This window comes from Euprymna scolopes, chromosome 6 (genome assembly GCF_053919585.1).
Source record: "Euprymna scolopes isolate OS-2025 chromosome 6, ASM5391958v1, whole genome shotgun sequence".
NCBI classification, from domain to species: Eukaryota; Metazoa; Mollusca; class Cephalopoda; order Sepiida; family Sepiolidae; genus Euprymna; species Euprymna scolopes.
The window spans coordinates 119232683-119259495 of NC_136487.1; the positions used below are offsets into that span (position 1 = coordinate 119232683).

The 26813-nt window shown below is 34.9% G+C and overlaps 1 protein-coding gene across 1 annotated transcript in view; it reads left to right on the forward strand.

Annotated features, from left to right (window-relative positions):
- Positions 1-2422: 2422 nt before the first annotated feature.
- LOC145277913 (fibrocystin-L-like) overlaps positions 2423-26813 on the forward strand; it is a 401092-nt gene continuing 376701 nt past the window's right edge. Inside the window, exon 1 of the mRNA XM_080129971.1 lies at positions 2423-3193. Within this exon, the coding sequence (XP_079986097.1) occupies positions 3112-3193 (82 nt within the window). The 5' untranslated portion in view covers positions 2423-3111. The remainder of the gene's footprint in view (positions 3194-26813) is intronic.

Sequence of the window (26813 nt, forward strand, 5' to 3'; positions counted from 1 at the left end):
AATTCGATGCAAAATTGCTGATAGTCAAGATTTCTTGCTCCTTTTGACTTCCGGTTTCTGCCCGGTAGACATGACGACGGTGACAAGAAAGATACATTCCATTATAATCTACGATTATTTTCCTCTCAAATAGCATGAAAGCCTCCCTGTCCACACGGTAAGAATAGTTTTTTGTCCGCTGGCCATGTCTAATTATACAACTAAATAGAATAGCAGAAACCAGAAATTGACAAGAGCGATTGACAGAAATTGACAAGAAACCAGAAATTGACAATTGACTTTTGACTATAATCGTAAAATATATTGCGAATTCTTCCCGAATATTTATGTGGGTTGGGGAAATCTGATAAGATCATGTTATTGTTTATGAAATTTACATCATATGTATAAAATGGAAGTCGTCCCAAATCTTTAAATCATGCTCTTTCTGTTCAATATCTATGTACCTCTATGGTACAATAATTTATCAGGGAAAGTAACTTGGTGTGTTCGAACCGCGAGGACGACTCTGGAAGTGCCGTGTCATCCTGGGCACGACAACCAGTTCCCAGCGTATTAAACCCTATAAAATGATAGACACATCCCATTTAGATCAAGGGATTGATATGGCGTCTGTTACGTCTGCTTGGCAGGTCTTGTCGAGTTCTAAACACTCTACGGCGTCATTAATTCTCTCCTGAGAATTAATCATTTGCGCAAGGATCGTTATATACATTAAGCGAATAATTTATTTCAATTTGAAAAAGGAACATTTTCTTTAACTTGAGAGTTAAGCTGGCATGCGCCTATACGCGATGAGTCGCACTTTAAAACTGATTATCTTTTTATTTTGCGATGAATAAAAAAAGAAAGAGAGAGAGAGAGAGAGAGAGAGAGACCACTTAGCTTTTTTTTGTTTCTCAAAAGAATGATGTCAACGACGACGACGACAAGATTAGGATAGTTTATCCCTATATCGAGAATAGACAGATGTATACGTTCTGTTGTTTATTAGAGCACAAAGGAGTGTCAGCTCAGATTTGTTTGGCCTGCTTTGATTTAACCATTAACAGAAATCAATAATCTACTTGTGCATACTTTGATGCATTTATATTTTAAATGAAAGTTATTTTTTTCAGTGGAGATTCAATATTAGGATGGTAACGATATGTAGTTATAAAGTATAATAACTGTTGCGAAAGAAAAATGAATGAAATTAGAAGGAACGAACAAGAAGGAGGACAGCATTAAGGTGGGGGGAATAATGATAATAAGAAGAAAAGAAACAAAAAGAGTAAAAGGAAAAAATGGAGTGGTAGGGAAGAAAAAAATAAAGGAAAAAATAAGGAGGAAGAGGGGTATAAGGTAAGCAAGAAAGGAGAGCGAGAAGATAGATGAAGGAGGCTATAAATGGAGGGAAATTATTGCAGAATCAGAATATCAGAATAAAAGAAGAAATATACGCACTTGGGGAGAATGAAGAAGAAAGAAAGAAAAAGAATAAAAAAGGATGAAGAAAAATTAGAAAAGAAAAATGAGGAAAGAAAGAAGAAAAAAGTATGAGAATATAAAAAAGGAGATGAAACGGCCGAAGAAGAAAGACAAGAGAAAATAGATGAGGAAATAATAATAATAATAATAATAATAATAATAATAATAATAATAATAATAATAATTGATAAAATTAGTCATACTAGTAATAATTATAAAATAAGTAAAAATAACGGTAATAATAATAGGAATAATAATTATATTAATAATAATATAAGTAACAATAGTGATAACAATAGTTACAATAGTAATATTAATAAGTATCGTACTAATAATAGAGGTAGCATTAATGGTAATAATAATATAATTGATAATAGTAATAATAATGATAGTAAGAATAATAGTAATAATAGTAGTAATAATAATAATAATAATAATAATAATAATAATAAGAAGAAGAAGAAGAAGAAGAAGAAGAAGAAAGATAAGTATATAGGGTAAGAAGAAAAATAAACAAGAAGGAAAAATATATAAGCAATAAGAAATGAAATAAAAGTAGAATGAGGAAGAATAAACAATGATGATGATGATGATGATGATGATGATGATGATGATGATGATGGCGATGATGATGATGATGATGATGATGATGATGATGATGATGACGACGATGATGATGATGATGATGATGATGATGATGATGATGATGGCGATGATGCATTAGAAGAAAATAAGGATGACAGAAAATAAAAAATAATAGTAATAGGAAAGAGGGAAAAGTAATAAAAAAGAAAGAAAAAAATAGGGGAAAAAGAAAGAAAAAACTAACAGTAGATAGAGAAGAAGAAGAAGAAGAAGAAGAAGGAGAAGGGGGAGGAGGAAAGTTGATGATGATGATGATGATGATGATGATGATGATGAAGAAGAAGAAGAAGAAGAAGAAGAAGAAGAAGAAGAAGAAGTATACTGGATATGCGCTAAGAAGCAAGTGGCTGTTTACCAGTGGACTGTTAGTAGATGTTGGTGGCTAAAATAAGCGGGAGAAAGCTCAAATGCAGGATCAGCCAACTGACCCAGCAATCAACGAAAACAAATCCACTGAAAAGACGACTCGCGAGTAAAGAAATAATTAAAAAAAAAAAAAAAAAGAACTGGACATCCAATATTAATCCCAGATGAAGTAGGAGGGCGCGTGGATGTAACAGAGTGAATCCCATCCATTCATCCTCCTTCCACATTCTTTCTTTCCTGAAAAAAAGACGAAAGAAAACGAAATAAATCGGTAGAAAAGAAGTAGAAAGGTGGATAGAGGAAGTGATGCGTGTTAGAGCTTGTTCTCTTTGAATGAAGGTAAGAAAGAAAAGGTGACAACGCAACCGGATAGAGGGGATAGGGGAAGGAAGGAGAAAGTTCGAGGTTCGTTTATTGCCGTCTCACGTCGCTACGTTTAAAGCGTGATATTGGACAAGAAACTTAAAACGATAAAAAGCCAGATGATCCGTCCTTACATAAGCATACGGGTCGAGACTTTCCTAGGAAAGGAATGAAAAACTCTCACCTCCGCTTGTCAGTCTAGAATCAAAGCGTACAGCGAGACACTCGTACGTCTAGCGAGACACAACTGAACCATTCAAGCCTTTCATGCCGTTCACAATGGGAACATTTCGACAAATGTCGATTTTAATTTTTATCTTTCTTTTACTGAGACCGCCAGGGTCATCAGGTAAGTAAATTAATCGAATCTTTTTTTTTATAACTTTTAATGAATTGGATTTCAGCTAAATAATTAATAGACTAGACGTTGGATACAATTAAACTAGAATACCCATCCCAGAGCAGGTAAAATTGATTATTTTGCACCACTTTTATGCTCCCTTATGAAGATTAAAATCAATATAGAATAATGTTAAACCTTATTTCTGGAATCCTTACTCCAAGTTTGATCTAAATCCATTACATGATCTTTATTTTAGAAAATGTTTCAAATGTAAGGTTTAAGTTGAAGAGATCTTCAGAAGAAATTAACATTCGGGTAATTTTTCTTAATTGGTATCAGCTTTCTTTCTAAATTCATAATGACAGCTTAATTAGTTATAGATTGAATCGTAAACATACAACTGAAGAGGGCCGAAAGATCAGTCGAAATAGTACTTTTGAAGGAAACGTTTTCGTTTTTTTTTTCGAAAGACTTTTTCTATTTCTACACATCAACAAATAGAAAATAAATACTGAAATGATATAAACATTTATATATTTTTCGTACTGATTTTTATCCATACATATTTATACAATATATGTAAACATATACACATACTTAACTTTATATATAGAAAGACAGAAGATGACGGTGACTAAGTGGTTAACGACACAGATTGAGCAATTAGGTGTGCAATATGTTACATTTCTTCAAAGCCATACCTGACTTTGTGTCTAAATGCTTGGATAAAAGGTAAATAAAATATACAGATAGTTTGCAATGGAGTGTAGTTATCGACCAAGATAATTGTAAGAAGGATTTCAGACAAGGTTTAATATTCTTAATTCTTAATTTTAATGTTTCTAAGAGGATATAAAGTGGTGCAAAATCGTTCTGTCTGGGGATTTAATTTTACCCGCCCTGGGACAGGTACTTTTCTATTTGCATATATAACACGGAGAGAGATCTTCCATTGCAAGTTATAATAACCATTTTGTAAAGAGAATAACCAAATACTTACTCTAATGGAGATTTCGTGCCTGCGTATTTGTAACTAATATTACTGAGTTAAATCATAGACGCCATTTGCATTAAGCAACAAAATTTGAAGCACTCACCTTGTTTTTCATTCTGCAATGGGAACTTACTTGGATTTAGGAACCAGCGCATCCTGCGACGCATTAGATAATCAAAGAATACTATCTTTTTCTGTCTGAAGCCAGATTCACAGCGTAACTCCAGTTCTTCCCGTTGCGATCAAATCTCTCTCGATTATCTGCTCCCAGTTTATTTTTTGATCTTGCTCTTCTTTTTTTTACTATCAGGGATCCATTGGAGCATTTGGCTGGCAATTCTCACTAGGATCAATCTTAGGACATATCTAGACATCGTTTTCATATTATTGTTGGTTAGTGCGGTTTCTGACTTCTTGATTGGTAATTCGATCGCTCCATTTGATCCAGTTAATCTTTCTAAGGCACTTAGAATCAAACGTGTCTAAGTTTCTCTATTGGCTGATTTTAAGATGCCAGGATTCACTTCCTTATAGACATATGTTGCTGTTATAAAAGCTTAATTTAGATTTGAGGGTGAACTTTTTCTTTTTCCATATAAATAGAAACTAAATTTAAATTATACATTTGTATGCTGATATAGTATATCTATATTGATGTTGTATACTGATATAGTACAATTAAAGACGAGTAAAATAATTTACTAATCATTGTTTACAACGCCTTATGATTTTATTTTACAAGGGAGTCACCACTTATCAAGGCCCGACAGCCATTCGAAGATAAGGGTTAATGAACTTAAAGTGGTAGTGTAGTAATTGGTAATGTAAGTTTAAGTGTAATGTTAGTATAAGTTGGGTACAATTTGATTATTTAATGAGACGGTTCAACAAGAACTGACTCGAAGGCTATCACATTGTAGTTGGCCGGGAAGCAAGCCACTAGAACAGTGTTCCACAAGCAGACAGTTCTAGGAAAGAAGCTTTGTTTATAGAATCTGCCTTGGATTTAGGCACAGATAGAGAGTCGAGGAAAATTGTTGATAATGGTTGTAGGTAGTCGGGTGTTCTTGCTTGTGAAAGTTATATTTTAAACTAGTGTACGCCCTTTGGTAAGAATGATAGGAAAAAACTATGCTTTATCATGGTAATCACTAGGGCGATGACAACAGCATATTCATTTCATTGTTTTGACTCTCGAGTATATATCCGACATAGTTAGACACAATTAATCAACTCACTCTATATAAAAGCATATAAAATATCAACGAATACACACTCGAGAGTCAAAACAATGAAAAGAGTATGCTGTTGTCATAGCCCTAGTAATCACATAGCTTCCTGATCCATCTAGTTTTATTGGAAAGCCTATATGCAGTAGTTCAAAGGTTGGATTTTATTTGAAGTTTGTGACACGTTGAACAAATTAACGTTAAGATCAATTTAATTTTACCTTGATACTTTGACACCTTGACACCTATTCATCAGTAAAAAGAGATATGAAGTCTGTAACACCCGCTATATATCTTGTCTTCTTATAATCTTAGTAGATTCATGCTAGAGTCAAACAGTATATTACTTACTGGATCAGTACTTGTCTAGTTGGCTTTTTAAGTCATTTCTGTCTTTTATGACAAAATACGTTTTAAATTTGCCATCAGACAGTTCTTCATGAAGAAATGCCAGATAGACCCTCTCTAAGCTAATTACAAACAATAACTTTTAACGACTTTGATTTCAGGTAAATAATTAATACTATGGGTTAAATACAAGTAACTTAGAATATCCATTCAAGGAGGGGGGAAATGAATTCCTCCAACAGTTTTACACCACTTTTATCTCCATTACGGAGATTTAAACCAAGATATAATGATATTAAGTCTTAGAATCTTATTATAATATTCTGTACCGGCTAATCTATAAATATAAAAGCGAAAATGTATGTATGTGTGTTCGCTTTTTCTGTATGTCTACAAAAGGCTTCTTTCAGAGAAGCGGTCGGTCGGTTCACAACTTTTTAAAACTTTTTATATCACATATAAATCGTAATATCTCAGAGTTAACAACGAAGCTCGCCTGTCTATTTAATTTGCTCGATTTCCGAAAGATAAATATTCAACATTTGTCACTCGCCGCATGTGGGTTAGTCTTTTTCCTATAACATCTTGGGGGGGGGAGCGTTCAGCAGTAAATGAAATACTATCTCGCAATCAAACTTGACCTCATTAACTCATTAAAACGGGCACCTGCCAAATCCAAGTAATTAAATAAATTCAAACGTGTTTCCATTAGCATCTCGTGGTGGGGCAATGGTTAACGTCGCACGTTTTTTTTTCACACTTTAATTTACAACTTTGCCTCAACGGTTCGGGTTCGATCCTCATACTTACTTTTTTTAACCCCCCCCCACCCACGGAGTTTCCACACACACATCCAAACACCCGGGCAACGCCGGGTACTCATCGCTAGTTAACAATAAAAAGGGTTTTTGTTTCTATTGCATGTGCAAAACTAACTTGATTTTAACGACAATACATCCATCATGTCCATAATCTTTAAAAAATATACAATTTTGAACTATTGAATGTAGTCTTTGAGGAAAACGACGTGATTGCTTTTTCGCTCGTGTTCGCACCTGCTATTTATCTATTTATTTGCATCGCCCTTAATTCATTACTACATTTCGCCGCGCAGACATGCTTTAATTTTTCTTACACTTCAGAAATCGGAATTATATCTGACCGAATAGTATATGAAAAAACAAGAAAGAGGAAAATATTATGATTTGAAATGGAGTTTTAATCCGAAGTGTTAATAATATTTATTTTTACGGAAAGAACACATTTTTCATGGATTTTCAAATTACTAAAAATTATATATATATATATATATATATATATATATATATATATATGTATGTGTGTGTGTGTGTGTGTGTGTGTGTGTGTATAAAATATTAAATGAAAGATGAAAATTAAAAGTCGTATGTAAATTTATTATATCATCATAAAAGTTCAGAAGAAACCGCTTTAAGCCATTGCATTTCGAAGCTAAATCCTCCTCACCAATGGAGAAGGAGGATCGGAACTATACAAAATGTAAATATAGAAAAGTTGGCTTAATGACATTAAGATTTGAAATGATAATGAAGAAATGGAATCATATGGTAAATAGTAATTAAAAGTAGGCACAACGTATCCGAAGGGTGATATGAAGTAGTAGTAGTAGTAGTAATAATAATAATAATAATAATAATAATAATATATATATATATATATATATATATATATATATATATATATATATATAGAGAGAGAGAGAGAGAGAGAGAGAGAGAGAGAGAGAGAGAGAGATTTATTTATTTTTATGAAAGACTTAGTTGTGAACAGAAGCCACAGAAGTTGCTGACCATTCCAAGTCAAAAATGTTGAAAGGGTCATATGTAAATAGATCTTAACCTTATTGGCTATACCCGTGCCCCTCCTGCTGCTAACCCTGCTCGCCTTACACTCATGTTTCCATCATTCACACTGACAAAGACCGAAAGATCGGTCGAAAATTATGTGCTTTGTGAAAGAAACAATTCTTGTTTTTTTTTCAAAAGACATTTTGTATTCCTACACGTCAACACATTGGAAATAAATACAGAAAAGATATAAACATTTACATATATTTTCGTATTGATTTTTTATTCAGGCATATTTACATATTTCTTGTCAACTGTTTCACGAATGCACATGCGTTAATCGTTCACATGACATATTCTTTATATATATATATATATATATATATATATATATATATATATATATATATATATATATATATATATATATATCGTTTAATATGATTGTTTGCTCCCTTTAATGATGTTGAACAATTCTTACCTTGATAAGCTTTGCTTTGTTAAGATTTACTCTTTGATAACATAATTATATATATATATATATATATATATATATATATATATATATATATATATATATATATATATATATATAAAGAGTGTAGCCAACAATTGTGGGGTTTTCAGCCTTTTATCATTTTTTATTTTAAAATATTTTTATAACGCGTTTCAAGCTTTGTACAGCTCTCTTCAGATATATTTTTATATAAAGGTTTTTTAAGTGAAGGGTTATTCTGGAGTACATTTTACATCTAATGATTCTGAGTGTGTTTTTCAGAGAAATGTCAGTCTCAGACTTTTTGTCGCCAATGATCAGCGTGTCGTGGGGTCCAATCAGAGTTTAGTTCTTTTGGAAGGGAGGGGTCTTTTTGGTCTATTTAGTAAAGATTTTTATGTTTTTTTATGACTTTCTTTCTTTTTTGATATATACGCACGCGCGTACGCACACGCACGCACACACAATCACACACATACATGCACATCACACACATACATATGTACATATATGTATATATATGCACCCACACACACACTCATACACATGTAGGCACATACATACATCAAACAAACAAAAATGTATGCACACACACGCATATCCACCCACTAACACACCACACACATATATTGGTTAAAGTTTTCTTTGTCTTTCTCAATGAAAATACACATGCACACATGTACTTAGTCCCCTAAACATAAGCATACGCACACACACACATATAAGATGGAATATAGGTAACAGATGATATATACACATTCACACACGCACACACAATCACACACACACATATATACCTATATGTATGCATATACACACACACGCATACGCATGCAGGTACATGAACGCATATACACACACACACGTATATATAGAGAGACATATGCAATGGCACACATATACACACACATTCATATACACACATATACATACGCATACATCTACTCACCCATATAGATATATACGTAAAAATACACACATATATATACATACGCGCATACATACATCCATCCATCCATATATGTATATATACATGCACCCACAATCACACACACACACGCACACATACATATGCATACATACACACCCCACATACATATTGGTTAAGGTTTTGTTTGTCTTTTCCAATCGAAGCACATATGTATATGTGCACTCAGTCACCCAAACATAAGTGCACGCATATTTCAGGTTAATATAATTCAGAGATAAAAACACCAATGAAGTTTACGAGGTTTATACAAGGGTGCTGAATATCAAGGTAGAGAAAAATATAATTTTTATTTTATATTTACATAAACATTTAGATACCACTGCACATTCATGAGCATGTTTCAGTCAACTAGTTATAACTAACTGGAGACATCATCAGCCGATGTTGCTTTTACAAAAGTTCTGTCTTAAATTACTCTCCAGATTAGAACTTCTGTGAACTTTCACCAATATCCATTAAAGACTGATGCCTATCAATGATGATATCAAGTTATTTATAACTAGTTGGCTGAAACATACTCATGAATGTGTGGCGATACGTAAATATTTATGTATAAATAAATAAAAAGTATATATATGTATAATTTCCAAATTGAAAAAATTATAGTAGGGGGCATCGGATTTTTATCTGCTTGTCAACTGTTTCACGAATGCACATGCGTGAATCGTTCACATGACAGATTCTTTATGTTAAGAATAAGTAGGTTTGAAAACATTTTTAAACATCGTGTCAAGATACCCTAATGTTTATCGTACTTGACTCACTGTCTATAGGTTTTGGTTTCGATCTCAGCTCGAGTATTATTTTTATTAACAAGAAGTGAACTGTTTAGAAAAAAAAACCCATAATACTCGCATGAACATGTCTTAGTTCTGTATGAATTAAAATATAATATTTATGCATATTTTACGACTGGGTAACGCCGGCCTGCCTGCTAGTAATACATATTACCAAATAATTGAGTTCGCCATTAAATTACACCAAACGAGTTGATATGAGGTAAACGATAACTAAACCAATATATAATACATGATAGTGCTGCAAGATAATGGCTTAACACCAAGTCAGGTTAACCGTAACTCTAACCCTAACCTGAATCGGAAAAGTCTGAGTCGCACGACAATGTTCACTCTACACAGGTCTGAACGCTTCATTCTTAGAACTGACCGCCTATGGAACACTGTTCTGCTGGCTTGCTTCTTGACCGAATACAATATCGTTGCCTTCAAGTTTAATGTAAACAAATTCGGAAAAGTCTGACGATGTTCATTCTACACAGGTCTAAACGCTTCTTCCCACTCCCTACAGCAACTTGCTTTTATGGTGCCGGGCGCACCTCAAAGTCACGTGTGAGACGCGATTTTTCGAGAACTGTTCAGACCGTGGGCATTAAAAGACCACGGCCGCCATCTTGGATCTTTTCGCTTTTCCTTCTGAGACAATAATACAGACAGACACAAGCACGTTTTTGCGGTAAGCCTTCTCAATTTTTCCCACATAACCTTACCGCCAAGTCAGGTTAGCCGTAACCCTAACCCTAACCTTACCGCTAAGTCAGGTTAACAGTAACCCTAACCCTAACATTACCACCAAGTCAGATTAACCCCAAGCCTAACCTTATCGCCAAGTAGAGTTAACCGTTACCCTTACCATAACCTTACTGCCAAGTCAGGTTAATCGTAACTTTAACCCTAACCCTACCGCCAAGTCAGGTTGAGCGACTTTTTAAATTAAAGATGACTATTATTCAGTTTGATGCTTTGGCGTCCATAACGGATTTCTCTTTAGTATTTTATCGTTTTTATACATGATTCCTAACCCTACCTTATCCTATTTTTGGTCCGTCAAGTGACAGTTGACGAGTTTGATTTCTGGTTTTGAAATATTACACTCGAACAATGTTAATCCGGAAATTTTAATCCTGACTCTAAATAAATTAAATAGTGATCAGACGTGCGACCGCCGAGATAAATTAACAACGAATCGATTTTAAACTCAGTCGAAGCGAAAAAGGGTTAATCTGAAAGTCAATCCTCAAATAGTGCACCATCTTAGGATGTGTGTGACTCTTCTATGAATTTAAACATTGTTGGAAACACTCGTAAAAAATACTGTATCGTGATCCTAACCAATTTTGTAATTACATTTATGCTATTATATATTTATGGTCTTCTAATGAATGGGTGTATACAGAGTGTATACACACGTGTTCGCAGTCATCTATATGACGTGTGTACACGTGTGTTCGCAATCTCTGAGATTTCACATCGGCTAATGAAAGAAACATCCCTGATCCATCTTTGATCTTTATTTGACGGACCCTCGGAGAGGCTGTAATGAAGATTCGTACAACTCGAAGTCTTGATGGTACTTACAGCAGATGTTTTCCCCATTGGAAAGCTATAACACTGACCCTAGACTATCGCCATTTCTGATCCGCTCTACTCTCATCACAATCTGAAAACCGTCTTTACCCCCCTTATCGACTCCGAATCGGTCTGCTCTCTTTGACACCTAACCCTTGACTAAAATGATACGTGTGTTTCAAGTTCTACCCTAAAGTCCGCGTCATCTTAAGTAACCTATACGTATGACTGTCAGACTGTACAGGTTGGGCTAACCTGTATTTTTTAAATTATTGTTTGTGTTCTAACATTCTTTTCTATTAAAATATCTTAACATAAATAATTTTATCTGTAAATATTTATTTCGCTATGAAGACTTACTCACTCACTCATAACACTTATAACTATTCTAACCATTATAAAAACCCCGAGAGTTAATACTCTTGTAGAGAAATATCGTGACCCTTATGTCGAAAAATTCGACAATCAGTCCGACAAAAACTGGGTAATTTCAGTGTCCTTTTAGCTGTTGGATTGATACAAATGCTCTTTGTATCCCTAGAAGGTGTACCCTCCCAGGCCTTGTTTATTGGATTTTGGGAGAAGCAAATTTAACGCTTGTAGTCTACGGCGCCGTTACTGAGGAATGACAACGGAGCTACTTAAACTTATTTTTCCAGGGCCATATTGCTCTTCCTATTAGGACGCTGGCTCATCGTCCCACCTTCCGTCCCTGGGTCATATCGCCTCGCGGTAGGAGAGAGGTAAATACCGGAAATATCGCGACTTAACGCGAGATTACAGACTATCTGACTTAACAGTCAAAAATACCTTTCTTTGCATTCACTTTCTTATGCAGTATATTCTTTCTACCAAAATTATTATTTTCGTATTTCTTTATGACCCTTTTATACAGGGTGACCCCCAAAAAAACGGGCCCCAACTCTAATTAGGCCCCGTTTCTTAGTGTTTTGTCCGAATGAAATGAAACTTTGGTCATAACTAGTTTATTATATTCAAAACATCACATCAAAACACTAGGGTCTTTGGCCTTTTTTTCTCCGTTAACTGTAAAATGCTCAGATAAATAATTGAATGTTCTCTGTTTTTTTTTTGGGGGGGGAGTCACCCTGTAGGACCACAACAACTGAATTACCAAGGTTACACATTACTTTCCGAGTTAGGAGCCAATAGCTCCTTTGACTATATATATATATATATATATATATATATATATAATGTGTGCGTGTCATTAGTAGTATGTTTCGTCAGTAGTCTAGTCAGTATGCAGAAGCAATAGTTATTAAATTATTTTTATATATAATTGCTTGAATTAAAGTTTAAAATGCAAAAGTCAAGTATCATTGTTGAGTTGTGCTTTAAACAGAAACATTCATTTCGAACGCGCCCCTGTCTTATCAACTTCAATTTGAGCGGTGACAAAACTTCTCAAATGTACCGGTAATGTGAGATCGCATAACGGTTTTAACTTTGGTTAAAATCGGACTGTTGCATTTTTAATCAGATTTTTTTCGATAATGGATTTTCGACGCTTATCGAAGGCATTCTGATACAAACCGTATCCGAGAACACTCTCAGACACATAAAGTACATTTCTGTGAAATAAAAAAAAATCGGCCCAGTCGTTTTGATGTCCATAAAAAGCGAACACACACATAGACAAAATGCTATTACATATAAGTACAAATACTCTTCTTCTTCTTCTTCTTCTTCTTCTTCTTCTTCTTCTTCTTCTTATTATTATTATTATTATTATTAGTAGTAGTAGTAGTAGTAGTAGTAGTAGTAGTAGGGTGGTAGGTGGAGGAGGAGGAGGAGGAGGAGTAGATGACTCCGTTCAGTCTCAATAGGCAATGGATACCCACTACAAAGTTAACTGTGCCTGTAATTCTGAGACAAGAATTGCGCAATCCGCAACCACACCTTTCCTAAATCGGCATTGCTTGAATCTAGTGGCAAGAAGAAGGACTAGACGAAGGGAAACAATGCTGAGCTAAGCAGAGAGCACATATAGCACCTATATAGCACCCGGAATTCATTTTAGTACTGATCAGGCTCAACGTTGCTTAACTTCGGTGCTCTAACGGGAACCGGTGAGTCAGCGTAACTCGTGCCGTATGTTTTTTTTCTAGTAGTAGTAGTAGTAGTATACTTAGCTTTATCAGAAAGAAACTGTATATTAATACCGTAGTACATTTAACGTATATTAATACCGTAGTACATTTAACGTACGTACGTGTGTCACGGTTTCCAGATTATAAATTATTCGATCGAGAGATCCTATTTAATAAAAAAAGGACGATAGAAGGTGATGACATGCTACGAACATTAAATTAGTATGTAGATATGATAATTGAATGTTCGTAGTATGTTATAATCTTATATCCTCCTTTTTAATAAATAGAATTCCCGATCACCGAAGACGCAACGTAAAAAAAAATAGTTAAAACAAGAATATCGCTTTTTGGCCATACGTGAAACTAAAATATACCTTCTTGATCTATTGGCTAGAATCTATTGGCTAGGATCCCAGAGTAGTATCTGTTCTGTCTAAAGATGGTATACTGACATCACGGGGGTTCCATTTGCGCCGGGCGTCCATACAATGGAAAAATGTCACAGACTTCTATAAAAATGAACCTTAATGACCAGATATCTTTTACACTACATTAACCAGATTACTTATAAAAATACTTTTACAGTTTTAGCAAAAGGGCTACAATAATATGACGGACCCTCCATTCACGCTGAACGTCCACAGAATGCCTAGCAGCAACACATTACATCTGAAAGATGCCTCTGTGGAATTTCTACAGGTCCCGCTAGTAACTAAATAAACGTGAGATTACGTGCTTTCTTATAATTTCAGATTAATACTTTTTGTGGCCGCATTAATAGGTTAAAATGATAGTTAAAATAAACGTTAATAACAAAATTACAATTGAATATAGAAAAACAGTGACGTTTTTGCTACTGGCTGGAAAACGTTGCATGTTTAAGTAAATTAGCAGTAAGTATAAAAATATACCTTTAATCAAATAAATATTAAATCACGTATTATTATTTATATAGATTTGCATTATAATAAGCATAGATGACCTGATAAGATAAAATGATAGAATGGAAATGAGGAATAATTAATGATTTGATCGAATTACTATAGAAGTTGTTTAACCTTTGACCGGAAGTTTATTTATATTAATGTCGTAAATTTTGGCGCGTCTATCTATCTATCTATCTATCTATCTATATACCAATAAAGTTTTTTTGTCGCTCTGGCATTGACATTAAAAGTTTACTTTTTCTACTTAAAAAAATATTAAAATGAACTTCTTAATATACTCAGTCATGGATATGCGAACGACTACATGAAGGTTACCCAACTTATGTATTCCTCTGAAAAACGAACGTTAATTAATTACTTATTCAATTTTTTATAGTTTCTCATTAGTTGATTGGGTTCACTTAACTATTTCGGTGAATTCTATTTATGCAAAATTTCTACATTCTGCATAATTGTATAGAATTTAAGATGAAAACGTTCTAGCACACGGAAATGAGTATATATATATATGTGTGTGTGTGTGTGTGTGTGTGTGTGTGTGTGTTTTTCTCTGTGTGTGTGTGCGTGCGTGTGTGTGTTAACTTATCGGCACGCGTGTGAAATGTCTCTACAAAACTTCCTCTCTGAATATTTGGCCTACAGAGTTGAAATTTGATATATAGGATATTTGGACCTGTAGCACGCTTTCCATTTAGTTTTAGCCGGCAAAAATGGCTGCTAAGGGGTCAAAATTGAAAACAAAACAGTTGAGCTTGGCATGGTAAGTCGAATAAAACATTAAAACAAATATTAATTTTGCACACACAAAATTAAACATTCATAGCTCAAAGTCCCTTAATTTTTAACATTCATTACTGAAACTTGTGAATTTTATCAATGCTTACATGAGTGGCATTTGGGGGTATACAGCTCGCTATGATGCAATATATATATATGTGTGTGTGTATGTATGTATGTATGTATGTGTGTGTGTTGCTAACGTATCTAAATATAACAATAAACGAGCTCCATATATGATTTTTTTTCAAGTTAATCAAGGATACAATAATTTGAGTTAATAGCTAGAGTGTACACGTTCCATGAAAAACAATGGCTGAGAAAAAGTTATGCTTCCCCAGCGTTTTCACGAATATTCATATGAAATAATTTCCCAAATCTGTGACGTTTTGTAAATAATTAAAAATAAAAAAAAACGTACTAATCAATATTGAAAAAAAAAAAAAAAAAGAAAGTGTCACATGATGAAAATAGAATGATGGTTTTTTGAAATTCATTTTAGACGACGCGATTTTGCTATTTACTTTCTCCCTTTCCCTAAACACTTTTCTTTCGAAAATAACATTTCCTCTCTTTCTGTCCCTTCATCTTTCTTTCTTTCTCTATCTATCTATCTATCTATCTATCTATCTATCTATCCACTCTCTCTCTCTCTCTCTCTCTCTCTCTCTTTCTCTCTCTTTATGTATGTTTTTTTTACATGATAGTCACCACTTATCAAGGCCCGGAAGCCACTCGGGGATAAGGTTTATTACGTGTACAGTAATCAATGGGATAATATCGCGGTAATCGTAAGTAATGGAAATTTGATGAAGTGTCTTACTTAAGGGGAGGTATAAGGAATTTGTTCATGTTGGACTTGAAGACATCAAAGTTGTAGTCAGGTGGGAAACAGGCAAGCGGCAGAGAGTTCTACTGACGTGCAGTTCTAAGAAAGAAGCCTTGCTCATAGAATCTACGTTTGGATTTAGGCACAGATAGAGAGTGGGGAAAATTATTGACAGTAGTTTCAGCCAGATGGGTGTTTCTTGTGAAAGATTGGTTAGGGGGGACGAGGGATTGGAGCCCAGGCGAGCATCTGCCATAGAAACAACAATAAAACAAAGACAGGCTCGCAACGTCTCTTCTGTGGGAGAGAGGTTGCAGGGAAGAGAAAAGGGCATCCCCCACTAAAAACACGAAGTCTATTTTGTACTCTGTCAAGGCAGGATAGGCTGTTTTTAGCAGCTGCTGCCCAGATGTGGCAGCAGTATTCCATCCTTTGACGTACTTGGCTTTTATATAGAGAAAGAATTGCATTGGACTTATTGGTACAGAGGTGGACATTTGCACAAAGAGAGATTATTTAGAATGCCGTCGAGGGTGCGTACACCCTAACGGTGTTTCTTCGTCGAAAAAATAAAGAAGATATCCATTAAGACGATACCTGGATGTCTTCATGTCCAACATAAACAAATTCCTGATGAACCGCCCCCTTAAGTAAGCCACTTTATCAAATCTCCAATACTAACGATTACTACGATACTATCCCATGGATTACTGTACACGCAATAACCCTTATCCCCGAGTGGCTTCCGGGCCTTGATAAGTGGTGACTACCATGTAAAAAAAAAGAGTATTCTAAATATACACACACCCTCTTGTCCTTCTCACTTGTTTAACGCCAGCTCTTGCTTTTCACAATATCTATCCCTTGTTTCCGTCGTTTTCTCTCTCCTCGCGTTTATTAAGTTGAAGCTAATAAACAATAAAAAGTTTGCAATAGTCTATTTTAAGCATAAGGAACAACACAAGCAGTAATACGATTTAACCCATAGCTGAGAAGAGGAAGAGGGAGAGAGAGTGAGAGAGAGGGAGAGAGAGAGAGAGAGAGCAGCAGAAGAAGAAGAAAGGATGATAGCGAGTAGAAACGATTAATTTTGCCCTAATATATTTTGATATTTAACTGGCTTTGCAAATTCATTTTCTTGCTTCAAACGCTGTAACCCGAGCTGAATGGATGACCAAACGGGTCAGATTATTTTCCGCTATCACTATAAATTGTTAAAGTCCATTAGATACTACACTTCATTTTTTTTTTTTTGTTCTCGGTTAGTGGAAGACAAATCCTTTACGACCGAGACAATTTTTATTTTTGTTCCTTCCCCCACATTAAAAACCGACCTTGGTGTCTAACTCTGCCCTCCTGGGGGGGGGGGGGGCAAGTAAATGGGAACAAACATAAAAAGCAAAACTAGTCAAAGTCCACTAGGATTTAGTTTGTACTGACACCCAACGAAGTTCGCACCAATGTCAGAAATGAATTAACCTCAGCGCTTTGAAAATTTTAATTACGTATGATTGGGTGTTCATGTCTTTTGCTTTTTATAATAACGTTTCTTTTTATATGCTGGAATTTTATACATGTTATTACATGAAAGAATAAGGAATTATATTTTCGTTCAGCCAATTTTCATAGCACAAACCCATTCTATTGTTTTATAAACCTATCTTTCATTTTATATGGGTTTGATTTCAGCAGAAAATCTTGGTTTGAAATAATGTTGGATTACCTCTCCTTCACTTCGTTATTCATCTAGGTATATTAATAAAATATCAGTAGAACCCCGGGGCACGGCATTAAAAATTAGTAACAAAATACAGTACATTATTTCATACACACGTATATAATACATTAATACGGCACAATCACGTTGACACACCGGTTCTCGCCAGATCACCGAAGTTAAGCAACGTTGAGCCTGGCCAGTACCAGATGGGTGACAATTTGGGAAGGCTAGGCGCTGTATGTACCTTCAGGGAAGGTTGGGCGTGGGGCCAGCAACCTCACCCTGTAAAAAGAACTCCTCGCCGCAAAAGTTTTAAATGGCATATGCCCCTCCAGAGGCTCAAGGGCTATGGATGGATATAATCAAATAATTGATTGAGATTGTCGGACTGACTTCCTCATCTTGGTTGTTATTGTCACAACGTTTCGGCCGTTTTGCCCTCCGGCCTTCATCAGGTGTTTTGTATCGAACTGGGGAACCGTTTGTTAGGAGTCTCGAACCCAACCCTTTATTATTATTACCGGGGTACCGTGTTCGGACTCCAGCTTGGCTTTGGGACATAGTTGCTGATTCTCTGTTTTAAATGTTACTTTTCACTGCCTTCGTTCAGGCAGTGAAAAAGTAGTATTTATCAATAATTGAACTCTTTATCTACTTCGCTATCAGCATTAATAATGACATAAGGGAAACTTAATACTCATATTTTTTCTTAAAAGTCATCACTTGTCAAGGTCAGAAAGCCACTCTATAATAAGGCTTAACAAGTGTTAGGCAGTTAATAAGACTACTCTATAATGATCAGTAATGGTGGAACTTGGGTAAGACTTATTTATTTATTTATTTAATAATAATAATAATAATAATAATAATAATAATAATAATAATAATATTAATAATAATAATAATAATATATATATATATAATTAGCCAATAATAATAATAATAATAATAATAATAATAATAATAATAATATATAGATTCAGCCACTCAGGTGAGTCGTAGACGACGAAACACGTGTCAGTGGCTAATTATAGTTTAAAACAATATATGTGGGGGTACCAAATTGGTTAAAGGGAAAATTATTCTCAACCCGCATATAGGTAAAAATCCACTTCCGTAAATAATTGAATTAATTCAAAAACGTATCGCAAAAACAAAAACAAACAACATCTATATATTTATAATATAAAGCTGATTGTGTGTGTGTGTGTGTGTGTGTGTGTGTGTGCGTGTGTGTGTGTGATCACGAATAGGCTCCTATATGGTTGACTATTTTAAAAAACTGATTACATATAATGATAGAAGATGTATCAAGACACAGGAATGGGTATGTTTGATCTGGCAGAACGGTGGTTCATTAAAATTGTGGGGTCTGCGTTCGCGCCTGGCCCACAAAGTATGGAAATAAAAAATTTTAAAATTAAAAAAGAAGTTTACAAGTGTTTTTTATATAGATGTATATAAGAATACATTGATAAGTATGTTTTAACTTAAATAGGGATGGTATAATAAAATTGTGGGGTCTGCGTTCGCACCTGGCCTCCATAGAATAGAAAAAGGCACACACTTTAATAAAGACTTTTCATATCTCTGTGTTAGTACACTTTGATAATTATGTTTCAGTTTGAAGAAATATGGTATAATAAAATTATGGGGTGTTCGTTCGCGCTTGACCTCCATAGAATGGAAATATGTCACAAAGTTTAACAAGGTTTTTTTAATATAGATCCACAGAATATTGTGATAAGTGTTTCAGTGTTAACAGGTATGGTATAATACATTATGGGGTTTATCTATTTTATTTTTACTTTCATCATATTTTGCTTTGGTTTTGATACCCCCAAATTCAACCCAAATTTACAACCCTTCCTTTTCATAACCTATCACACTTTCATAGATCAGAGTCCATTTTCTGTAGGCTGTTTTTGAACTCAGTCAACGACGGGTACTTTTGCTAGTATATATATATATATATATATATATATATATATATATATATATATATATATATATATATATACACACACACACACACACACGCACACATACACACACACGCACACACACGCACACACACACACACGCACACACACGCACACACACACACACACACACACACACACACACACACACACACACACACACACACACACACACACACACACACACACACACACACACACACACACACACACACACACACAGCGCAACGTTTGCCAGGTTAAAATCCAGTTCGTTCCACTGAAACACTTTCATCAAACCCAAACATGACCGAAATAAAAAAATAAAGAAAAAAAAATTAATAAAAACTCGTTGTGTGTGCTTGTGTCGATGTTTATGTATTCCCTATAAAAAGAAAGATAATAAAAGCAACATAAAATAAATAGTGTATTGTTGTGTAAAATTTACTTGAATTTAATGGAAGTGTTTCCGAAAAACTAAGTACACGCCTAAAGGGAACTATTGGGGCATAACTTTATTAAGACATTAAATATATCTTATTTTCATCAAATGGATATCGTATACAACATTTTCTGAGGAAGACAATGGAAGGGGCCTAGATATTTAAGTGCCCTCCTAACTTAAGGGATCTAGCGGGGGAGGGGCGAAACATCATTAACACTTCAAATATATTCGATTTTCATGAAATTTATATGATTATCTGCAGAAGATAATAGGATTTGCTCTGAATCTCTACGTTTCCTTATATACGCCCAATATGTATGTGACCTATGGGCACAGAAACCGCCTAAAAACTTGAAATACGTATATCCAATTTTAACGAAATTTAAACCATATGTATACCAGATACTAATTTAGAGAATTTTTCCAACCCTCAACCCCAAAATCAACAGATTAAACCATTTCTGCAATGATCTGGTCCATGCTGATTGCTAGTCCTGTGCAGTTCTAGGAGGTCCATCCTCCCAGGCTTTGTCTTCTCTTTGAGAAGGGGTCCGTTTATTGCTTATAGGCTGAGGCGCCCTTACGACGGCTAACCAGGTTTTTTTCTTTTTTTTTTTTTTTTTTTTTGCAGGTCAGAGTGCTCCTTTTCCTCCACCTCCTCCAGGGCTCTGAGTTCTCAACCCTACTTTCCGACCCTGGTGTCTAAATTCTTGCAGTTGAAGAGAACTAAATAATTCCAACATTTTAGCTTCTTCCGACTATATAAGGGAGCAAAACTGGAGGAAGGGGACAGTAAAAGCTAAGTAATATAGTGTTATGAGCATAGTGAAAAAGAACTCAGTTGTGGTCCTCATTCAATGCCGAGCAACATCAGGTCGTCTTGCTAGACAATTCTAAAGCTGTTATTTTTATTTATTTATTTTTTTGTCTAACACGTGTTGTCTGGTACAACATTTTTGAAGGACGCATCTTCCCCTTATAATTCCACAGGTTGAGTTCACTCCGTAATAATATCGTTACTGAAACGATTAATAATCCTTTCTATCATCAAACCATACTTAGTGCAAATAAATTTCTGTCTTTGAATTGTCCACCAAGTTTTAATCATGAATATCCAACAGTCTTTATTTTACTTTCGGCAATCTAATAACTCTTGCTTCTCCCATCTATTTTGCCCGTTGTCACAATCAATGAACGATGTTTCTGACAAAAGAGGAATAACTGCTGTTTTTCGAGTCGGCTATTTTGTAGTAGCTGATATATAGAGATTTTCAACCCTCTCATAATATTCATCATCATTCAACTGTTAATCTATCAATCTCATTAACCGTTATTCTCGGGTTGTTTTTGACCTTGATAAGTGGGGGCTCGTAAGTAAAACATTACTGGCTTGTCCACCTAGTTTCAATCACGAATAACAAACAGTCTATTTTTAATCGGCGTTCAATAATAAACATACTTGAATACGTGTAAAATCGTCAATGACCCTAACCCGCACCTCTCTCTTCATACTGCCATGATTTGAATCTGTGATGCCCCTACTACGTCTGAAGATTGCTTTAATGGCGATTACATTTGAGTTAAAATTTGGAAGGTAAAGATCCGCCAAGTGTGAAGATCATTCGGGATCACAGTTCTTACTGATTAGACGAGCACCAAAGTGTCCTCGCATATCATTATAATACGATAAAACAAAACATTCACTGCTGGACATTCATGACTAAAACTTAGTGGGCAAGTTAAGACATAGACTGAAGTTTATTTGTACTAAATATGGTTGGATTGCAGAAGTGGTTGTGGATTTTATGAACAACTAGCGAGGGGTACCCGGCGTTGCCCGGGTGTTTGGAGGTGTGTGCGTGAAAACTCCGGGGGGGGGGGTAAAATAAAAAAAATGTTTTGGTAGGTAAGTATGAGGATCGAACACGAACCGTTGAGGCAAAGTTGTAAATTAAAGTATGAAAAAAAAAAAAAAAAGAGTGCAACGGTTTTAACCATTGGACCACCGCGAGATGATAACGAAAACACGTTTGAATTTATTTAATTACTTGGATTTGGCAGGTGCACGTTTTAATGACTTAATGAGGTCAAGGTTGACTGCGGGATAGTATTTTATTTACTGCAGGAACGCTTTTTTTTTTAAATTTTTATTTTTCCCAAGATATTATAGGAAAAAGACTAACCCAAATGCGGCGAGCGACAAATGTTGAATATTAATCTTCCCGAAGTCGAGCAAATTAAATAGACAGGCGAGCTTCGTTGTTAAATCTGAGATATTGCGATTTATATGTGATATAAAAAGTTTTAAAAAGTTGTGAACCGACCGACCGCTTCTCTGTAGACATACAGAAAAAGCGAACACACATACAAACATACATACATTTTCGCTTTTATATTTATAGATTCTTTGGCTGGCATTTCGAGGGAAGAGTCATCCCGTCTTATTTATTTATTCATTTATTTATTCAAATGTGCTTTTTGTGATTACTACATAGGAATGAGATATCAACGATTAGATTCTAGTATCAAAATTTGTAATTGCAACGTCTGTTCTGCGGACGTTCTTATCAACATGTAAGCAATCTTCGATTACAGAATATCTCATAAAGAATGTCAATTGTACAATACATTCAATGTACACTGGCATTCAATACTAAGCAAGTCACGCACGTTTTATCAACTTAAAATACTAGAGACTATTTGCCTAAGTTCCAAGCTGTCTTCGATCTGTAGATGGAAGGGAACTATCTACGAGCTTCTCACTTAAGCAAAATGTGACAGAAAGACCTTAAACGCAGGTAAACTTAATTCCCTTCATGAAGGCCCACTCTGACTTATGGAAAAAAGAACCAAGAACAGGTCCGTCATCATTCCTCAGAAGGGGCGCCTCAGGCGCCTGGTAATTACTTCTCACCATCCACTGAAGGAGAAGGAAAAATGCTAAGAGGGTCCACGCCTGACTATACTGCAGTCAAACAAAAAATGTATATGGCTTTTACATGTGTAAAATGATACTTACATGGACCTTGGTTGACATGAACACTCAAAGGAAGAACAGATACTCCACCATGATCGCCATAGTCAAATTGTCAAGTTAAGGCTTGTTAAACGCTTGCTTGAACCTCATGTGATATCCATCTAAATCTCATATTTTATTCATCCATTGTTGAAATAAACAGTTCTTTAACATTTCTAAAAATTCCTTGATTTAATCTCTGTTAAATGATTCAATTACTTTCAGAAAATATTTTGTCTTCATCGGAATAATTTTCAAATGAACGCCATCTTAAAAAGGCTTATATCTGTATTCGTCCGTGCAGAATTACAACTCTTTGATTCGATATCTATCTATCTATCTATCTATCTATCTATCTGTCTCTGTCTCTGTCTCTGTCTGTCTGTCTGTCTCTCTCTCTCTCTCTCTCTCTCTCTCTCTCTCTCTCTCTATATATATATATATATATATATATATATATATATATATGCTATTAGTTAGCTTTCCAGAAAGAAAATCATGTAATCAATTCACGCTCATAAGTTTTATTAGTTTCTATTTTTTTTTTTTTTTTTTACAAACGCTTGAATTAGTATGCCTTACATTTGTTCCGTTTAATAATGGGTGGTAACCAAACAACACCTCAGACAAAAGCAGATGTTCTTTTTAAAATAAATGTTAAAAAGGTTATCATATGGGATGGAAAAAGAATTTGGAAAATCAAAAGAGATCAAAATTAAAATTGGGATATGTAAATCTGCAAAAAAAAAAAAAAAAAAAACATAAAAAAACTTCCTTATTGTAGTATGATTATAGCCCCAAATCTTCCTTTCATATTTCTTTCACATACACGCGCGAGCGCACGCAAACACACGAACACACACACGCATATATATATATATATATATATATATATATATATATATATATATATATATATATCAGAGTATACTTACGCAGATAGATATGAAAAGTCTTTATTAAAGTTTGTGCCTATTTCCATTCTATGGCGGCCAGGCGCGAACGCAGATCCCACAATTTTATTATATCATCCCTATTTAAGTTAAAACATACTTATCAAAGTATTCTTATGTACATCTATATAAAAAACACTTGTAAACGTTTTTTTTTTCAATTTTTCACTTTTTTATTTCCATACTTTGTGGACCAGGTGCGAACGCAGACCCAACAATTTTAATGAACCACCGTTCTGCTAGATCAAACATACCCATTCCTGTGTCTCGATACATCTTCTATCTTTATATGTAATCCATTTTTTTTAAATAGTCAACCATATAGGAGCCTATTCGTGACCACACACACACACACACACACACACACACACACACACACACACACACACACACACACACATTCAGCTTTATATTATAGATATTCGTAACCAGACCCACACACAGACGTTCAGTTTTATATTATAGAATATATATATATATACTTAATTTACTTACATAAAATTAATATACGAAAGTATAAATTTATGCGTAAACTTTAAGTATTTACTTCAAAAGTGCTCAATACGTAGGTAGAGCTAGTTAGTAAGTTATAAAATATATATGGCTATTTAACTACACTGAATATTCCGCGTTTCATCCACTCTAGGACTATATATATATATATATATATAACAAAAAGAACAGCAAAAGAAATTGCAAGTAAATACGCTAGCAAAAACGCCGGATGATGGTTAGAGTTAATCTTTACTAGCATATAAAAGGAACTTTGTCTATCTTTATATGTGTGAGTTCGTTCTCTGTGGGCTCGAAACGGATGGGCCGATTTTTATTAAATTTACACGAAAGTACTTTATATGCCTGTCAATGATCTTAAATAGGTTTTTATCGGAATGTCTGCGATAAGAATCGATAATCGATAATCGAACTAATTCGATCAGAAACCAACAGGCGATTCCCATCAATGTTTACTACGCTAAAATCATAATGACTAATGTATATCCATTAACCCTTATCCTCGAGTGGCCCCTGGGCATTGATAAGTGGTGACCCCCTCATGTAAAAAAGCCTCTTATTTCAACTCAAATTTCAATCTTTCAATTCTCCCTCAAGTTTGAAATATCTTGCACTCAACTGAAGATTTCTTAATTATGTTTAGAAAACGGTGTTAATTGCACAGTCGTTGATGTACATTTAATTATAGCTATTAATAGTTGGAAATGGATGTTGACTCAAATCGAGAGACAGTTAAGATTTAACATAGTGTTTTTGTGATCGTTGAAAGAATTCAGCCAACAAAATGTCAGGTACAGTTATAACAGCGTTTTTAAATAAAGACAGCATATTTGAATTATCCGAACTACTATCCTTATACTGAGTGTTATTTCCATAACGTTTTGGCCGATGTATCCACCTACCTCCTTCAGGTGAACATTCTCGAATTCGAGAATCTGCATGGAATATCAAACGGAATCCCTTACGAGAATAGCGTGCTCCCGACCAGCCAGCTTATGACTTAAGTAATTCGCAATTGTATTCTTCGCATCGCCACTAAGCATTGAACCTTCAACCCCTAGAAGAGTATCACTTACAATTGATTTTTTTTACCGATTACTTTATCCGTGTATCCACGAGTTTTTGCGGATAATTCTACTTTATGTAAAAGGTTCAAAAGAGAGTCGCCAACCTGATAGGTCCTAAACTGTTATCTAAGCTTCAACCTCTGACCCATCAACGAAATGAAGCATCTCTCTGCCTGTATGTAGATGCTTCGACGGACTTCTTCTGGCTTTATACGTTGATGTAAATAAAATCCGAACCCGACAAGCAGCAAAGTCCCACCCCTACACAGTAGAGATCCTTAGATGTAAGAAAGCCTTCGACTCTAATACTTTCTTCCCCAGAACTGCTAGACTTTGGAATTCCCTTTACGGGCTCCTGCTTCCCCAACTGTACTGATATACAGAAGTTCAAGTATAACGTGAACAGACATCTTGCTGCTCAACTCCCTACATTAGAGAATGGATCGAGAGAGAGAGAGAGAGAGAGAGAGAGAGAGAGAGGGGGGGTGTAAATTATATCGTGGATACGTTGACCGGAAGTCAGGAAGTCTCTCTCTCTCTCTCTCTCTCTCTCTCTCTCTCGATCCATTCTCTAACACATAGTATCCTTGCAACTTATGCCCCTGATAGTAGCCAACTACATCAAAGTGGAACTGTGCCTTGTTTGGCGTGAATGTGTAATAAAAAATTTAAAAACTAATGCTCATTTAAACATTGTAATTTCGTATCTCAACCCCAAGTCAAATAGCGCAACGGCGAGAAACGCTGACAGTAGATTAGACGGTTGAGTTTCAATCCTGGCTTGAGATAGTTGCTAGTCTAGTCGCACTGATGAGCTGTGATACAGCGAAACAGTACAGTATGTAGATGACTATATATATATATCTATCTATCTATATTTTTATAAAGTAATAGGGTTCGTGTGTTTCTGTCTGTGTGTACAGCTCTCCATCATCAACGAAATATAAAGGAGGTAAGAGGGTAGATCTCTCCTGGTAGAGAAACATTAGAACCCATTTTAGGATGTTTCTGTTATAGGAGACATAAGAATC